The sequence below is a fragment of the Polypterus senegalus genome, chromosome 11 (assembly GCF_016835505.1).
Source record: "Polypterus senegalus isolate Bchr_013 chromosome 11, ASM1683550v1, whole genome shotgun sequence".
Lineage (NCBI taxonomy): Eukaryota > Metazoa > Chordata > Cladistia > Polypteriformes > Polypteridae > Polypterus > Polypterus senegalus.
In genome coordinates this window covers 51,060,057-51,079,346 of record NC_053164.1, presented here as the reverse complement: position 1 = coordinate 51,079,346, position 19,290 = coordinate 51,060,057, and the positions used below count along the sequence as shown (strand labels likewise).

Below are 19,290 nucleotides of genomic sequence, written 5' to 3'. Positions count from 1 at the left end.
TTTATTTTTTTCACATAGGCAAAGTACTCTCCACACACGAGACACACATTTGCTGTATATGTCCTATAGGGCTCTTTTTAGGAGACTTTTCGACTGTAGACAGTTCATCATAATCAGAAGCTTGCTCTCTGTCGGACCAGGTTAACAAGAGTACCTCTGATCTTTGCAGTTTAAAATCACAGCCCCTACTTGAGCGCTGCCTTCATGAGGCATTGGATTGGTTTAGACACTCAGTGAGCCGTCTAATTGTGCCCCCCCCCCCACACACACACACACACAACTTTTAAGCAAAATGCACTTATGGTTGTTTCCAGACGTATATATTATACATCTGGCTTTGTGAGACTAGCCATGGAAAGGATACTGTATCTTGCTTGAAGTTCTCTTGGTATGTTTTGCGGTGTGATCCTGTTGAGATTTGGAATGGAATCATTAGTGATATTTAATTGACAAAAATTTATTTTAGTTTTTTTACTTATTGGGCAAAATAAGCACTTTCTTATTGGTGCAACAGGTTAGAAAATGTATAAACGGCTTATAATTCAAGTGCATTAGGGAATTGTGTTGACCGTTTTGGTTGGAGAGTTTTATTTATTCACAAAAGAGGCAGATATCTCATTCTTGTTTATTCAGTATTTTGTAATGGTGGTATATCTGCGGTGGGTTGGCACCCTGCCCGGGATTGGTTCCTGCCTTGTGCCCTGTGTTGGCTGGGATTGGCTCCAGCAGACCCCCGTGACCCTGTATTCGGATTCAGCGGGTTGGAAAATGGATGGATGGATGTCCATGTCATAGAGATTTACTCTACATTTAGGTATAAGCCACTGGCACAAGCGCATGCTGCCAGTTCAATAGCCAGCATTGAGCAAATGAGGATCTGTTCGCCAACAGGAGTGAATGTCATATGTGCAAAAAGGGAAAATACGGTATACAAAATATACAAGCTGAAATAACCTCTGAGGCTAAATTTGAATCAGTAAACTGAAGTCAACAGAGTGTTTCCCTTTTTCAGAAGTGTCATTGCAAACCAAGTCATAAGGTGGTTATGTGCATTTCTGGGGATGGGCACCTCAATACGATATTCAAATATAAATTCAAATTTATTCTTAACTAAGTCAGGCTACAAGAACTATTTTAATAAAACATTGATGTTAAAGGAATTTAAATTAAACATACTAAAGCGATGTTGGCGCTGTAATCAATTAAACACCAGGTTGAAGTGATGGTTTGCAACAAGAAGTCTGTCCTACTGTGAGTAGACATTGAAATAGACCTATTACTCTGAAACCGCAACAAACAACCAAACAATAGCACATAAACACAACCAGACAATAAGCGCGTCAAATGTTATGAACAGTAAAGTGGAGGCTGTAGTCATAATATAAAAATGTTAATAATTGAATGATATGCTTCACCAAGGTAGACACAGCATAAGAAGTAACACCATGGTGGCTGCAGAACACGCACACATAGAGCAAAACAGAGAGACAAAATAGTAACCGCGTGTGGAGCTCTCTCATTATGTGTTCTGAACAATTTGTTTAGAATTGTCTGTGCTCACTACGGTGGGCTGTCACCCTGCCAAGGGTTTGTTTCCTGCCTTGTGCCCTGTGTTGGCTCCAGCAGACCCCCGTGACCCTGTAGTTAGGATATAACGCGTTGGATAATGGATGGATGGATGTCTGTGCTCAAATCATCCATAGCGAACGAACATGCCACTTGTGATTTCGCTTGACTGGCGCCTCCTCTACGCACAAGCCCTCTTCTTACCACTTACTTGCTGCATTCACCATCAATGTGGGAGTATTCTGCTATAACAACAGATTGAAAGCAGTCTTTTCCATTCTTGGCTGTAATAAAAGTTGTGGGAATGATTTTAATGAAGTTTCTAAAGTGCATACTTTAATTTCTGAAAAACAATGCTGTCTGTGTAATTATCAGTGATGTACTATAATGGGCGAAGAGTGTGTATTTTTAAGGCTATCCACAAACTTGAATGGCTCTTTCCCCATGCTGTCAGTTTATAACTTGTCCCACTGGTAATGTCACAATGCATGACTTCAAGAACCACTTCCTCCCAGCAACTGGGAATAGCATTGTGGCAAAAGGAGTCCGAAAATGGTAGCACACATAACAAAAATGAAACAGCATCATAAAAGGCAATACAAAAATAAACATTTAAGCTGTGCACAAAGTAATGTGGAAAAATTGATCTATTACATTCCAAAAGAGACCATAGGCTATGAGAATCTGTGATCCCGCAACAGTTAAAGCAACGACAAGTTTAATTTCAAAGAAAACACAATTCGGTCAGGTGTATATTCATGATCACGGAGAAGTGATACAAATTTTAATACGCGACAAGAAAGGTAATGTATATATTCGGCGAATAACATTAGATACCAAAGGAGATCTTGATATGCCATTCGTATTAAAATGTTTACAGTTTCCCGTGAGAATAGCTTTTGCTATGACAATTAACAAATCACAGGGACAAACATTAGAAAAAGTCGGATAATTTATTAGAGAAACAGAAACAATATTCATTCACGGGCATTTATACGTTGCGTTGTCACAATGTGTCTCCAAAAACGGAATCAAAATTCAATGTGATCTTGAAGAAAAGGTAATTCCAAATATTGTTTTTAATGAAGCTTTAAAGTAAAAGTGCAAATAATGAAATTGAAACAATTCCAAAGAAAAAAAAGCTTTTAAAATTGTATATCCAATTACCCACTAGAGACACTTTAACTTGCTCCCAGCTCTTAAAACAATGACAAGTGATAAGCAAAACACACAGCTCTCAGCAGATGATCCAACCACTTCTCCTTGTGTGTGTTCAGACACTCTAACTCCCCCTCTTCACAACGCGAGCAGCAGAGACACGAAGTGGCAAAGAGGACAGCTTTAAAATGATCGATGGGCAGCGCGACAGCAGCTGCCCCCCCCCTTCACAACATGAGCAGCGTTATGCGTCCTGCGAGAAAGAGATTTAACCACGCCCGGGGACAGAAATAAAGGACAATTATTGTTTTTACAACATCACGCGAGACAAGGCAGTGAGCCATCATTTAAAACAAGTCCACGGACATTTAACCTAGCAGTTGTTGGATTGCTTTTGGCAGACACGCATCATGTGCTCACAGCTCTTAGAACAACGACATGCGACAAGCAGAACAGGCAGCTCGCTAGCAGCAAAAAGAGAGCAGATGATCTGACGGCATCTCCTTAGCGTGCGTTCAGCCGTGCCCCCCTTCACAACACAAGCAGCTTTATATGTCCTGCAAAAAAGAGACCACGCCCGGGGCCGGAAATAAAGGACAAGTATTGTTTTTATAATGTAACAATTCCATGAAAATAACAACCTCTTTAAATTGTATATCTGGGAAACCAAACACGGGGGTGGGCGAGCAGAGCAAGCATGGGGCCGAGCACCCTAATAGATAATAATTTCAGTTGCTTTTTAATAAGAATGTGAGCATTAAGAGTGAAAATGTATTTCATTTCTGTATAAGTTAAATATCTAAGCCATAGTTAATCATTTTATATTTAAACTGATTGCTAAAAATTTTGAATGTACTAAAAAGTGAAGAAACCTAAAATTGTTTGAGGGTTTCAAAACACTGTTAAATTAGCAAATCTATTTTCACAGAAATACTCAGATCATTGATTTCTGTATACTTCATCATTTTTATTTTTAGGATAAAATGATTTCTCTTTTAGTCTGCTGTATATGGCAGATTTGCATCATACACACTATAAGTTGGTCCCCAGGGATGCAATCTAAATCTTAGTGCTTTCCAGCAATCTAGAGCAGCATGTAGACGAGGGTCTCAGTCTGCTGAACTAAAAACATACCCCTGTAGCTCTGGGACATCAGCGCATCACATTTGTAACAGAGTCTTTTCTCAGGTCTGTTGCACTTTTTATAAGGTTATTATTGACCTTCAATAACTGATTAAGCTACAATAACAGGATTGGCAGGGTGGGCTACTGCAACTGACAACACATAACTTTCACAATGGTAACTGCAAAATTGAGTGTTTTAGGGAATCACACATACAACATCAGAGGGAAAATAGCATGCTCATGGTTGTAGAATTTACATGTAAGGGGACATTAAAATGTGGTCTGGGGAAAGGCAAACAAAATCAGAAAAGACAAACTGAGCTGAGTAATCAAAATATGAACAGGAATCAAAGTTAAAATTAAAAGAGGTTCTAAAGCAGAGAATCCTGACGCAGCCTTGGTTTTCTTTCCCACTAAATATTATCAACATAAAGACTGTTTTATTTATTTATTCTTTTTGTATAAAACTGATTTAACTGTAGAATATCAACACATACTGTACATGCCAAAATCTTACATAGCCAGAAACCAATGGCTCAGTACATCACAGGACCGTAACTGTCACAGATTCAAAACATGCCACAGGGTCATTTCAGTTTAGTAGCAGGAGTGAAAGATGAGTAACACAGCGTGTGATGTGCATGCTTTCCTAAAAAATTAAGTCTGAGTGGAAGCCTTAATAGTAGAATCTGCAAGGTTTGGTTTTAGTCTAGTGCTTTGATCACTGAGAGTTCCTACCAACCAAACCTGATCCAAATAAATACAAGAGCCTCTACGGTTTTAGAAAAGAAGTGAGCCAACACAGTGCAAAAACATGCCTAAAGGTTTCCAATGTGCACAATAAAAGAAAAAGTTAAAACTAGTAAGAAGTTAGTACATCAAACTGACCGAGTCCTGCTTTCTAATTAGAAGAGCTATTTATTTGAACTTTCCCTGCATCTTCAATTACATGGAAAATGGTCACCATCACACCATACACCCACCTTTTGGATATACAGTTGGCACCATGATGATCTAGCCAATTTTAATTTTAGAAGGCAGTGGGAGATCATCAGAAGGAAAGATGAAAATTTAAATCATTATAAAAGAGACAGATACAAGAAAATGTATGGTATTTATTATTGTTTATGGCTGGTAAGTAGCCTTATGACCTGTGGATAGAAACTGTCCCTGAATCTACTGGTGTGAGTGTGAATGGTCCTGTACTGTTTAGTAGAAGGGAGGAGTGAGAGAAACGACTTTACAGAATAGTTGTGGTCTTTATTTATAATGTTTGCCTTTCTGTGGCAAACATGTCCTGAACAGAACAGACGTGGTGCCAGTAATATTCTTTGCCACCTTTACCATCTACTGAAGTGCTTTACAGTCCTTAACCTAACAGAATGCGATGCACTCATTGAAGATGGACACCACTGTGCACCTGTAAAAGTTATGGAGAACAGATGGAGAAATCTGATTTTCTTCAGATGTTTGAGGGAGTAAAGTGATTGGTAAGATTTCTTGACAACAGCTGATGTTTTGTGCTTGCTACAGTTCATCATGAACTTACAGCTCTCAAGACATTTAAAGCTGCATTCAGTCTGATGTGGATATCAGAATGGTCTGCCCCTCCCTCTTGAAGTCACTAACTATCTCCTTTGTTTTTGTGACATTAAGGGTGAAACTACAGTCTTTGCACCATCAAGGCGGCCGGTATAAATTATTTCATCATAGTTGGTGATCAAGTCTGTCACGGTGTCATCTGTAATTTTAAAGATGGCGTTAGAAAGCTTTCTGCTTCCTATAACCTAAACAGGATAAGCAGCTCAGAATATATGATGCAGTGTACAAGATTTTACCACAATTTAACAGTTGAATAAATGGCAGCTTACTCACCAGTCATATGATCATCAAAACACTGCATATTGTTTTTAGTTTTATAATACATACAATATTTTAACAAATATATGGTGTTTTAATCCATCATTCTGAATTGATGACAAAATATTGAAACGATGTTGGTAGGTAAAACTTTAATGTACTGTACAGTAAGTATACATGCATTTATCTGCTTTAAAAGTATTTTAAGCGTTAATAGTGTCACAGTTTTACTGTGAAAATATACAGTTAAATTACGGGACTTTGATTGGTGACTGGATCTTAACTTTCAGCTCTTGGGTGATGTCAGCAGGTTATATGGTGGCAGTGTCCTGCATCACCTAATTAAAGAGCAGCAATGGCTTCATACGACGAACGGATAGATCACAAAATGTGTGCAACTTTTTATTTTCTTTGTAATTTGGAAACATCTTAGATATACAACAGCCTGTACGATGATTACAATGATAAACGTGTATTATGTCCAACACTGACGCCGAGAAGACCAAGCGGGTCGACACGAACCAATAGAGTTCAATCAGAGTGCACTTTAGCCAATGTGCGCTTGTACCCTTTACAAAGACGGCAAGTGATTTAATTATCCGATATTTGTCGACTAATTATCAGCGGGTCTAGTTACTGGAGTTCCCCCGTGTCAATTCCCAGTCCGCAACAGGACACGATCCAGATGGCTTGTATGTCGGCAGCGATGTGGACCGGGTACGGCATAAAGCCCCACCTCTCCTCCCGCCCCTCTCCTCTCCTCTGTCAGGGTCTTTAAATAGCTCCGTGGCTGTGGAGAGTGAAAACATGGCTTCTGTGAGAGCTGGGCAACAAACGCGTGAGACGTGACCGTTAGCCGTGTCAGGCCTGCCAGTCGGTGAGTTGACCTGCAACCCGTGGGACAATTTTTGGCGGATCGTACACGCGTGTTCTCCGGGACAGATAAGGTAGGATGGAGGGGCGTCTTCGATACTTTGATGAAGCTTGCGGTTACCATTTGTTTTTGTGATAGCACATTAAAGGTCAGCAGCCGTGACTGGCCGCCCTCATTGCGCGTACGGGTGACAGTACTGTGCTGGTGGGTTAGGCTTCCACTCTCTGATATCCACATCCCTTTAACGGGACAATAAAGCTCTTATTTTGAAGCCGTTCTAGTGATTGCACCCGCGGTGGCTACCGGGGCCGACTCACCTTGCAGGGGCGCACATTCATCTGTGCTGTCCAGCAATGCAAAGCACCTGTTACATAATCCATTTATATTTGCGAGAAATCTTAAGTCGGTTCTCTTTCAGCGCTAAATCGCTTCTAAATCTTTGGCGTTGCTGCCTATTAAAAGCCGTTCACCCAAACTGAGGTTTGAAAAATATTAATACATGCCTCCGAGCGTCAGTAATTGGTTTTGACAACACAACAAAATACATATTTTTTTATTCGGGATATTAAGCTGGCAGCGATATACATTTTTTGATATCCAAGCTGGCAGCGTGGCATTGCTTTGTAAATAACAACCGTATCAGTGACATCATCACCCGCCGGCAGCATCCCATTTGAAAATCACAAATCCATCGTAACCGGCAGACGATCACTGTCATCCAGGGACGCCGCTGTCTGTACACTTGCGGCCTTCAGGTTTAATAGAAATGACATGACTGAGCTCATCCGACTGTCTCGGGAGCTAACGAGTGAGCGTCCCTTCATGCTCTAAATATGCGTCTCCAGGGCGCAGGGTCATGGAGGGTAGTGCGAAAAGAATAAACCATGAACACGACGTCGCAATATCGTAAATTATCTACAGAAGATATAAAAATTGTGACTAGGAAGAAGAATATATTCTTCGCGTATTCTTTGAATGCACTCCTGTTATTTTCTTCAAGAAGAGTCATTGAGCCCACGCTGTCAGCAGTTCACCCTAATCGAGACAAAGTACGTTCAATACTGCGGGCATTTACTTAAGACCAGTTAATCAAGAAGTACAAGGTTATATATTTCATTGAAGTAAAACACACCTATTAGAGATGGCAGTCTTCAAAAGTAGGAACAGGAGGTTTCCCCCGGTCTGGATTCGAAGTCGACAGTTCTGTCGTCAGCGCTGTCGGAGTGAACAGCATTCGGGGCAGGAGCGATGCCAGAAACTGAAATGTTCATCAGGCTGGGAAACAACCTGGTGTCAAGCCAAAATTCTTAGACTAGGAAAATAAATCATGGCTTGCAGAATTATCATTACAGCGTGTCCACCATTAACATATCAGCGGCTATAAAAACGATTAGTGGATATTTTTAATTTTGTAAATGTACGAAGCACATGGAAATTGTATCTAAAATGGTTACTCTTGAACAACTTTAATAAAGCCTGCTATACTAACAAAATAATGAGCAACAGCTTCACATGTTAAGGCTATTACACAAGCAGTCACTAGACGACATTAAAAACTGACTAGACGTACAGAACATTAGATAGATGGTACTTTATTTGTCCCAAGAGAGAAATTTGTTTTTTTCAGAAGCTAAATAAATAAACATAACAACATACACACCAGAATTACTAAAAAGAATGAAAACCTCCAACTTGGCTAAATGAAAAAAGAGCAGTCACTGCATCAGTGAGGCATTATAAAGGCATATTGTCATTGGTAGGAGTCCCAGTTGTGTTTCTTGACACACTTCTCCTATATAATTAACGGGCTGAAAGTTCTCAATATTAGTGTGTCAGAGAGAGAATGTGCAGCAGCATTCATAATGGCACTCAGTTTTATTTTCATTCAGTCCTCCTCTACTCCTTCCAGGGTGTCAGGAGTGCATCCTATAACTGAGCCATGCCCTTTGAATTTTTTGGCTGATTCAGTGGGCGTCACTTGAAGTCATGTTTCTGGTCCACCACACAACGGCATACAAAAACCGATCTGGCCATCACAGAGTTGTACAATACAATGTAGGTGGAATAGTCCACACAATTTCTATACAGGAGCAGAGCAGACCATTCATAACAGACACCGGTGCATTGACACATTGTATAACATGGAACCATAAAGGGTGCATAAATTTAAGCAACTTTACTGACAGTCCATAATAGGATAATCATAATAATACAATAAAAAATGTCAACAGTAAAAAATCTGTGTAGCCTGGTACTGTGTAAACATCTCAGTTACATTAGTGTGTTAATATATTTGCTAGTGGTCAATAGTTGTTCATGCTAAGAGCTTGTAATTTGCTTGTTTCGTTCCATCATTTGTGCTATGATTTGTTTTTCTTATTCTGTTTCTTTGTTGTTAAGCCCATTATATTATAATAATTAACTGCTCAAACCAAAAAAATGACTGCAGTTTGACCTTTAAATCAGAAATGCATGATTCAGCGAAGTGGTTAGGTGTCACACTGAGGAAAAAAGTATGGGTGTCTTCAAAGACCTGGCACTTGGACAAGGATGTGGATGTGTGTACAAGCAGCCACAGAGGTTTGATGCAAAGCTTAAGGGACTGCTTCAGGCTTTTTCATTTGTCTGAGCAGGTGGTCAGGGATTGTTTTGTTCTTCTTTGACTGACGGCTTGTGACTCTGTAAAACTGAGTTTGGATTGAGATGAGAAACGTTTTGTAATTTATGACTCCAACCAAGGAGGAAAAAATAAATTAAGTAAAGCTGAAACATACCAATTAAACATTAAAATATTTGAAACAAGTAGCATTATTTAATAAGAATATTAATAATGGTAAAGACTCCATGCACTAAAATACTGTATTAAGACTAGTGACATGGCCAAATGTACTTCGAAGAATCTTTATTATTCCTGGGACAATTTATGTAAGTATTGATTTATTCTTCTTTACTGTTTTATTCATTCCATTTTATGAATTAATTTCACCTATTTTTAATTTATTTTTCTTTTTTTGAAAGTTTTTTTTTTTTTCTTCGATTTCTTGCAACATACTTTGGGGTACATCCTTTGCATGAAAACATGCAAACGTGCTAGACAAATAAAAATGTTATTTTCTGTAATATTTCAGCAACAGCAAACGAGCAAAAGATCACGCAGAATCTAACAGGTCACCTAATGAGCCTGGTTGAATACGGAGATGATCTCTCTTATCAGGATCATGATCAAGTCCCACAGTTTACATTTATGAATTTGGTTTGCTCACCAGTGCGTATATTTGGGAAGTGTGTGCTTATTTTACAGAAAATGGCATATCATGTTGTGCTGTATTCAAACCTATTAAACTTTGTATGCCAGGGAAAAGGATAAATGGCACAGATCTATGACATTAGTAATTGTTTGGAATTTCATTGAGTTTGGCTGAGTGGGATGCTCATCCACCACAAAAGCTCCCAATGGCTGGGCATATTCAGTCCTACCTGCCATTTTTTGGGATTGAGTCAGTGCCTGTGGTTTGAAATCATTTCATGTAGAGCCTTGAGCTCAGTAGACATGGTGGAGTTTTCTTCTTTAAATCTGGGTTTATTGTTGAAATATTTTCTTTGTTTTACCATAGCATAGCACAAATCACTCAAACAAGCATCAATTCTACTTCTAAACTAACACCTAGAAAATTGTGCATGATCAACATAAAAAAGGGAATGTGTAGGACAGTAAAATTAGCTGCATCACTTAAATAGCAATTTAAAAAATGTATGTGACTGTAGGTTTTCAGGATTCCCTTGATAATGACAACAGCATCTAATAAACAAGTAGATGCCAAATAATCCAATCTACTCTGACCCACGTGTAGCTTTTTTCTCTTGGGTCTCTTTTGCTATTTCATTTGCTTGAAAACTTCTTAAAGGGGCCAGCAATTTATATCAGTTTAGTTAATTTACAATGTATTTAAAATTCAATGTATGCCAAAACAGAATGTAATCAAATAACCAATCGGCATCAGCGGTTAATGATGGTGAACTGGGAGTTGATGAGGCAGCGGATCTACCATCTCAATAAGCAGGTAAAAATTTGCAATCTCATTCTCTTCCTGTCAACAGGTTCCCAGAAAGGGCTGGAATAATAGACGCAGCAACATCAGAATAATTTCCAGTTGCTACAGTAACATCCTTAGAACGCATTCAAGAGCTAATGTCCTGAAGAGATGCCACATATGATTATGTAGATCATGAATTGGAGTGTCCATACACCAATATTCCCAAAAATATGATTTGTAAATACCTATAGATGAAGATGGACTATTAGAAGTATAATGGAACAATATAAGGCAAGCATAACACATTATTTAGATAACACGCCTGGACAAACTTGTTAAGAAGGCAGGCTCTATTGTAGGAGTAAAGTTGGACAGTTCAACATCTGTGGCAGAGCGACGGGCATTAAGCAAACTCCTGTCAATCATGAAGAATCCACTGCATCCACTGAACAGTGTCATCTCCAGGCAGAGGAGTAGCTTCAGTGACAGACTTTTGTCACTGTCCTGCTCCACTGACAGACTGAGGAGATCGTTCCTCCCCCACACTATGCGACTCTTCAACTCCACCCGGGGGAGTAAATGCTAACATTACTCAAAGTTATTGTCTGCTTTTTTATTTATTTATTTTTTCATTTTTCATTGTTATTACTATTACTATTTAATTTATTTTTTTTTTGTATCAGTATACTGCTGCTGGATTATGTGAATTTCCCTTTGGGATTAATAAAGTATCTATCTATCTATCTAAAAGTAAACTTTTTCAGCGAGACTTAAAACATAACTTCTCACCATTTTGGTTAATCATTCGTCATTGACAAAATTTATGCTTGCTACCAAACAGAAGTGTTTGGAAGTGGATCGGTTCTTACCTCAACTGTTGATGCCCCTTGCCTCATCTTTTTGTGCTAATTAGTCATTTGATTACATTTAGTTTTGGCATGATTAATGCATGGTCTTGAATCAAAATGTAATACATCCAGAGCACCTGCTATGCGAAATGAAATACATTTGTTTTGCTTTTATTTATGACATTTGATCTATGGACATGAGTTAAAATTACAACACAGTTTTGTATTGCATTTTAAATTGACATTAAAATTGCATGCCATAGTGCAAATCAATCAATCATTATTTTTTAATTATGATGCAATAAAGCTGTATCAACATTTAATGCACCATATGCATATGCATTATATTGCAATGTACAGTAGTTAACACATTGGACTGCATTTAATTTTGGCAAAAAATCTTTCACAAGAATCTGCTGTATAGCTTTAAACTAAAGGGCCTGTTCCAGGTTCTAAGGTAGACGGGGACCTAATCCGGGGGTCACATTTATAAAATGTGTGCATGCATAAAAAGATGCTAGAAATGTGTGTATCCAGCTTTCCACGCAAACTGCACGATTTATAAAAGAAAACTTGACAAGAGGACTTGCAGATATTTACAGCAACTCTGAGCCATCCATACATAACGTTTAGGACAAACTGGGAAATGACAACACTCTTGGTTAACCAGGGAAATGCAGCCAAACCTGCTAAGTGATGTGTAATGTAACTCATATCACTGAGCTGTTATTAGAATGTACATTGATGTGACAAACATATTACACCTCAACTGTGTAACAAAAGCATAGGTAGGCAGTGTGGTTTAATGGTTAAGGCTTTGGACTTCAAACTCTTTGGTTGTGGGTTCAAATCTCATTAATGATACGGGATGACCAGGAGTAAGTCATTTGACCTGCCTGTGCTCCAATTGGAAAACTGAAAGAAATGTAACCAGTTATATCATAAATATTGAAAGTTGCCTTGGATAAAGGTGTCAGCCAAATAAGTAATTGTGATAATTATGATGTTCAGACTGTATTTTAGTTCCCTTTTAAGAGGGTCAATGTAGGTTTTTCAACAATTTACATAGGCTACCTGTTGTCGCTTCTCATGGAATTGGGTCACCAGATCAGGAATATCTCAATCACGTTTCACTCCACCATGCCCGCTGTGGTAGAAGCCATTAACCAACCAGCATGGCACTACATCCAATTTCTGTATGGTGTGGGAGTACATACGCAAAATTTCTCACATACAAAAAGACAATTTTCAGCAGTGTCCGGTTCTCCTTGCTTAATCGGAGCACTTTACTGGATTTATATTAAAATAAAGGCATCTAGCAAGAATGAAGCTGCTTTTACTAACCCTAAGCTGTGACTGTAATGTCACATATTATCTTGCTCGGTAGTTGCGGAGCGCTGCCAGATACATTGTGACCCTGCCTCTTGCATTAAAGAGTATTAGGAGGGAAGCTGATCTACCAGCCAGTGAAGTTCTGCAGCATTTTGATTGCACATGTATGAATTTGATTAGCATAGTCCATGTATGATTGTTTCAGGGTGGCAACTACAACTAGGAGGAATTTAAGGCATGTTCACTTACACCCATTTACAAGATGAATGTGATTTAAAATGGTAAGCAGAAAAGTTGTGCATGCCATGTTTTAAAAATCAAATTTTTTTTGCTGTGCCTATTTTCCTATTTTTAGGCATTCACATATTTTTTTGCTCAAATCCATGCCAAGCTTTATAAATGAGACCCCAGGTCTTCAGGTTTCTCAAAGCCATAGGTAAAGAGGCGGAGTTTGGCTCTGAGGCTAAGGATCTGTGCTGGTATCCAGAAGATTGCCGGTCTGAATCCCCGTCACTGCCAAAAAGGAGATCCTACTCTGCTGGGCCCTTGAGCAAGACCCTTAACACTGTACAATGGATGACCCTGCGCTCTGACCCCAAGGGGTATGCGAAAACGAACAAAATTCCTAATACAAGAAATTGTATAAGGCGAAATAAAGAACAAAAAAAAAAAAAAGATGATCCAGTGAAATCTCTCTGGTCAATGGTTAAAAGGAAGTCTATTTAGTCAGAAAACAGGAAGCACTTCTTCACACAATGGGTCATGGAAATCTGAAACAGGGTATAGAGTCATGTAGCTAAAGCCAAAACCTGTACAAGTTTGAGACAACTTATTATTTAAATAAGTGAATTTTATTGACTGAATAGTCTCCTGCATAAAATTTCTTATCTCTCCAGTTCTCATGGTCTTTTACTGCTGTTTCTTTCCCCCTTCCTGGTCACAATATTTTTTGTTTAACTCGCATTTTCCTGGACTTGTTTGTTTACTGTGTTTTATCTATAGTATTTATGTCTTTTACCATTAATCTGTCTTTGTCTGGTACTTTCAGATTGTCTGACTTTCAGTGCTATTTCTTCTGTTTGTTTCTTTCAGACAGTGATGGTGGCAGGGACATTTAGGTGAAATGGCCTTTATGTCCAGATTCTCCCGGAGTAGTTCCAGGTCTCCAAATCGTAAGGAGTCAGATCGCAGTTCTCCAGTTCTTACAGTGTTTGAGTTGGAGCGGTTGTTGTACACTGGCAAAACTGCATGCAACCATGCAGATGAAGTGTGGCCGAGGCTATACCTGGGGGACCAGTAAGTATCTGTGCAAAGGAAACGAAACGGATATGATTCTGAAGAAGGTCCAATGAGAGCTGTCAAACAACAGAGGAAAATAAATTAATTCTCGTATTTGTAGTCTCCCGAATCTTGCTAATTCTTCATCAAATCTGCACACAACCAGGAAGCTCTTCAGTTGCCATATGTAAGCACCAGAGTCTCCTGGCTACATAATATTTTACTGACGGGTTATTAAACAAAACAATGTGAGGACATATGTGAATGAATACAGCATGCACCTTCAGTTAAATACAATGAGCAAATCTATATACAATAATTTCAGGAAAGCGCTCCACAGAGTGTTTGGGCTGCTTTCAGCTCCAATCTAAATGGAACTGACATGTTTAAAAGTTTATTTGTTATCATTCACATTTACACAGAATTGTCTGCCAACCTGGAGGCAACAATTCCGGTTGATAGCAATAATGTAACAGCATCCTTGTGGCTGCTGAGTTATATGGATTGTGACAGTAGATGTATTTGAGGCAGCCCTCTGCATCCAGAAAAATGCCAGGAAGTACAGGATAATAAAAAAAAAAAACCATGGTGCCTTTTTGCAAAGTAAGTACATGGATAAAGATAAGAACTCAAAGGTAATACAACAACACCTACTGCCCCTTTGGGCTTACTTTAACTAACTTGAACCTGTTTATCACGTTGAATGGCTTACCTACTTGTCCAGCACAGAAACACACAAAAGCATTCCCCTTTTTGACGCCTATCTTTCTTCCTCCTAACATCAAGCATTTAGTCCACTGTCCTTCCAACTATACATTGCATTAGCCCCTGGCTGTCACTCTGATGTCTCCTTCAGCCAAGCCTGGAATCAGATTCATGTAGAAGCGTGGCCTTCTTCTTGCTCGTGTTTCACCAAGTAAGATTTCTTTCTAGTGATTCCTGTTGTCCTTGCACCCATGAGGCGTCAGTTTCCCATAAAGGGTCATGATTATATAGCAGCTTCCCAGTTGCTTGTGGTATCTGAAAGACAACACAGTCTATGTAATATCTTTCTGGGATGATGGGCTCTGTAGTGGTCAGGAGGTTTGGTCATAACTGCCAATTCCTCTTGGGCTTTACCCTCTCAACAAGGAGAGGGGTCAGGTAGCCCTGACAATAACAGGGCTACTTAGTGCTAGTATTAAATGCTTCTCTCCAGGTTGCTCCTTTCTGTATCTCTCTCTTTCACACACACACACATATGGTAGTACCCCTACCTGATACCCTCAGTACAATTGAAGGGCTTCCAGCCTCTCAATAGCCCTGCATTCCCACACTGACATAAGTAAAACCTCTCCTGCTGCTTGTGTGGCTTTCTTTTACGCTCAATCCCCTGGCTGTTTTTTTTGGGTTGACACCATTGCAACAAGGAATCCCCTTGCCAGCTTAACACGCCCTCAAAAGGATATCTAAGTGTAATGTGTGTGGCTGGAGTCTGTCGAAACTTCCTCAAAGGACATTTAGATTCTTTAATAAGACTGTATGCCTATTTGAAGACACAAATTAACTGTATATTCTCTTTGGTAGACATACCTTAGCTGGCTGACTAAAGTAAGGTAAAATCACAAGTGATGTTGTTGTTAGTACATAAAGTGCCGATGCTTTTACATATGTGGTTTCTAACATTTTGTTTGTAACATTAGGTGGGATTAGAAATATTTCAAATACTGTGTATCTGTTAGATATCACATACAAAATGAAACAGTTCAAAAGAATGATCAGTCCATTCTTCCTGATATAATAACCCATTACACTGTGATCAAACCTGATACAGGAATACTTTTTCTACTTAATTCTCAACAGTCTTTATCAGCATTCTTTATTAAAGGTCCTGGCAAAGTGAAACTTTGAAGCTCAGTTTCCATGAGAGTACTATTGTATATCAGTTGCCTAACTTGTGCCTTCATGTTACTACAAGTAAATAGATAGTTTACTAGCCACAGAAACAGTGACTTAGTGGTGTGATCTCCTACTCCTCCCCAAGCACCATTCCATATCTCTTTCTTGCACTGGTGTCCATATCTTTTTCACTTTTTTTTGGACACAACATAACTGGATTTACAGCTCTCTATAGGCCTTTGCCAAGTTACTTTCTTTCCTGTTCTATAGTTTCATATTTTGGGTATCTTTTCTGTGGGACTTCCCTTTATCACATGCCAAATGTGATTTGCTCTTCCTGCTGGCAACCTTTTTCCAACTGTACTGTCCCTCCAAATATGTATGTATAGAAACCTCGATCTTAATAATGGTATACTAGGGATTTCACCAGAGCAATGTAGTTTAAGATCACATGAAATATTAAGGTATGTTAATAAATGTAATGTATAAGGATATGTGAAAATGGTAGTTATGTGTTAATTCAAGCCTGTGCTAAACCCCTGATTGTATAAAGCTTTTCTAATCGGACAGGCAATCAGTAATTCTAAAATTCATTTACATCTGTCTGGGTTGCTTAAACCTATGTTTTCGTCTCCACGTAGAGCTGAGCAATGGCATAATATTGTAAGTAACATTCACAAAATTCACTTTCTGCACATCCATTATCTACTAGCTTTAATATTGCTATGGCAAAGAATAACACATTCCTCTCCTGTTGGCTTGTTATTGAGACTTCAAGACAAAAAAAAATTTATTTGAATGTTTCACCACTAGAGGGTGCTGCTTCTGTTAGCGCAGCTAACTCTTGGGTTTTCATGCCTGGGACTTATCTGTAAATGCCAATTAAAGCACCTGTAAGTACCTAGTTTGCTTAACTAACACCTCTTCTAATGTTACTCATGTGACTGACAAATAGTATGGTATAGTATGCGTTTATTTTGAGACTGTGGGTTACTTCTGTTGTTTTATTGCTTTGCTACCAAGAACAAAATAATAAACACTTGGTTCTAATTTGTACCATTCATTTCTAAAAACTGCTTATTCCAAAACAGGCTCACAGAGGGGTGGAATCTTTTCAGGCAGCACTGGCTATAAGGCAGTTGCCAACTCTAGATTTGGTGCCATATATACATTAGTCTAATTTAGAGTTTGCAATCAAGCCAACCTTAATAATCTAATGAGTCAGGTGGAAACTGGAGTACCTGATGAAAACATATGCTTAAATGTGGCAGTTACAACATGAACATAAACAATGAATATGCTAGAATTGAAACACAGGACAGAAATTTGTATTTTAAATAAAATAGTTCACAGTTAAAATGTATTAAATATTGTTCACAGAAGCATGACTTAACACCTTGAGCATTCTTATTTGTAATTTAATTTACATTTATTTGCTTAGCAGATGCTTTTATCCAAAGCGAATTACAAAAGAGTCAAACAGAATCCCATGTCTGGTCGCAACCTATGTTCAGTTTGCACATTTTCCTGGCATCTTCATGGGTTTACCTCCAGGTTTTCTGGTTTTCTTCCAATACCACACAGACATATATGTTAGCTTGATTGGTGATTGTGAATTGTCACTTTTCTTTCTACCAAACATAATAATATATAATAATTTGAATTGCTAAGTAATTTAAACCTAACATAGCATAACTCTCTCAAAGCTGTTAATCTAATTCAGGGTAATGAGGGGTCAGAACCTTTTATTCAAGATACAATATAGGAGAAAAAATAAAACACAAGTAATAACATTACCATCAGTACAACATGATGACATTTAGAGTAAAACATACAGTACATTTTCTGTATATTCTTCAAAAAGAGTTCCTGATGAAAGAAGGTTGAAAGAAAGGTCTAACTAATATATACTGTGTGATTGCTGTAACGAAGGGATCAGAATCCCTACTGAGTTGGACGGCAATTCTTTGCCTGGACAGGAATCCACAAGAGGAAGATATGGATGGACAGGCATCTCGGCCGGGTTGGTTGATGGTACCTTTCTGGGCCAGGAAACATAATGGAAGGACAGAGAAAGACTGCTTCCTGGAACCATGTGTTTCCCTTATATATAGGGTGGCAGCATTCCTCTGGCGGAACTCTCATTGGTACACCCACAGGGCATTTAGTGAGTTGTAATTGTGGTTGGCAACCCTGTTGGGAGCTAGGACACCACCAGGGGAAGCTGCAGAGGAACACCACCACTACTTAGGGGGGCTTCCACCTGGCCTGAAAGTTCTTCTTACATGCATTGCTGTGGCATTAGAAGTACTCCCAGGTACAGCATAAAAGGAGCTGCCTACTATACATCCGGGGTCAGATTCAGGAGGCAGTGGACGACACTCGTGGATGAACAGTGGAAAAAAGACAGAAGGTGATCCAGTTGTATAGTATTACCAGCAGTGAGCTAATTGAAGCCTTTGAGAAAATTATTATTTAATAAACAACCTATTATGTTGCTGGAATTTGCGTCTGGATTAGTTGTGTCTGGTGTTTGAGGCTCAGAGTGCCCTTGGCGGCCACAATTCTGTCAAACTGAACGTGTGTTTGTCCAGTATGCAGATTCACACTGTTGAATCAATCTTCAAACTTTCCATATATTCCCGATTTATACAGGGCAAAACTGTAGGCTATGTACTATTGTAAAATTTAGTTGGTGCTCCCACGCAGGCCAGTGCCAGATAACTCTATTTGTGTTTGTCGAGTATGCAAATTCACACCATTTAACAGATCTACAGCAACTTTTACACAGATTCACAGTTTTTTTCAGAGGAATACCATAAGTTATGTTTTGATCCCAAATGTGGTTGATGCTCCCAAACCAGGCAGCGCCAGGTACCCCTGCTTGTATATCTTACCTGGGGATATACAGGAAATGTATATATGTGGAAATGTTCCTAAAATGTTCCGGAAACAGAAGTAAATGTTGATGCTACAGGTTTTAGAGCTTAATGAGTAAATTGTGAAAAAAAAATGTTGAGAGAAGAACTAATAAGATGCTGAAAGCATCTGGTGTGAATGGTAAGTGGGAAGTGATACAGATGGTATATTTAAAAACAGCTGATGAGGTCTTGGATTGTACAGAAGGATATCAGGGATACAGAAAGCAATATGGTAGAATGGTGGCACTGTGAAGTTGGTTGAAGAAAATAACAAAAGGTATAAAGAGTGATTATCACTATAGGTGACAAGGTGGTCAATAAAGTGCCCTGCCCGGGGTTTGTTTCCTGCTTTGCGCCCTGTGTTGGCTGGGATTGGCCCCAGCAGACCCCTGTGACCCTGTAGTTAGGATATAGTG

The 19,290-nt window shown here is 38.9% G+C and overlaps 1 protein-coding gene across 2 annotated transcripts in view; it reads left to right on the top strand.

Moving 5' to 3' along the window:
• The first annotated feature begins 6,470 nt into the window (after nt 1–6,470).
• The window catches only part of LOC120538953 (dual specificity protein phosphatase 26-like), a 28,660-nt gene continuing 15,840 nt past the window's right edge, over nt 6,471–19,290 (top strand). The window contains exons 1-2 of one of the 2 annotated variants that reach the window (XM_039768595.1): nt 6,471–6,656; nt 13,890–14,093. In XM_039768595.1, the coding sequence (XP_039624529.1) occupies nt 13,921–14,093 (173 nt within the window). In that variant the 5' untranslated portion in view covers nt 6,471–6,656; nt 13,890–13,920. The remainder of the gene's footprint in view (nt 6,657–13,889; nt 14,094–19,290) is intronic. The other variant, XM_039768594.1, reaches the window with a different exon arrangement.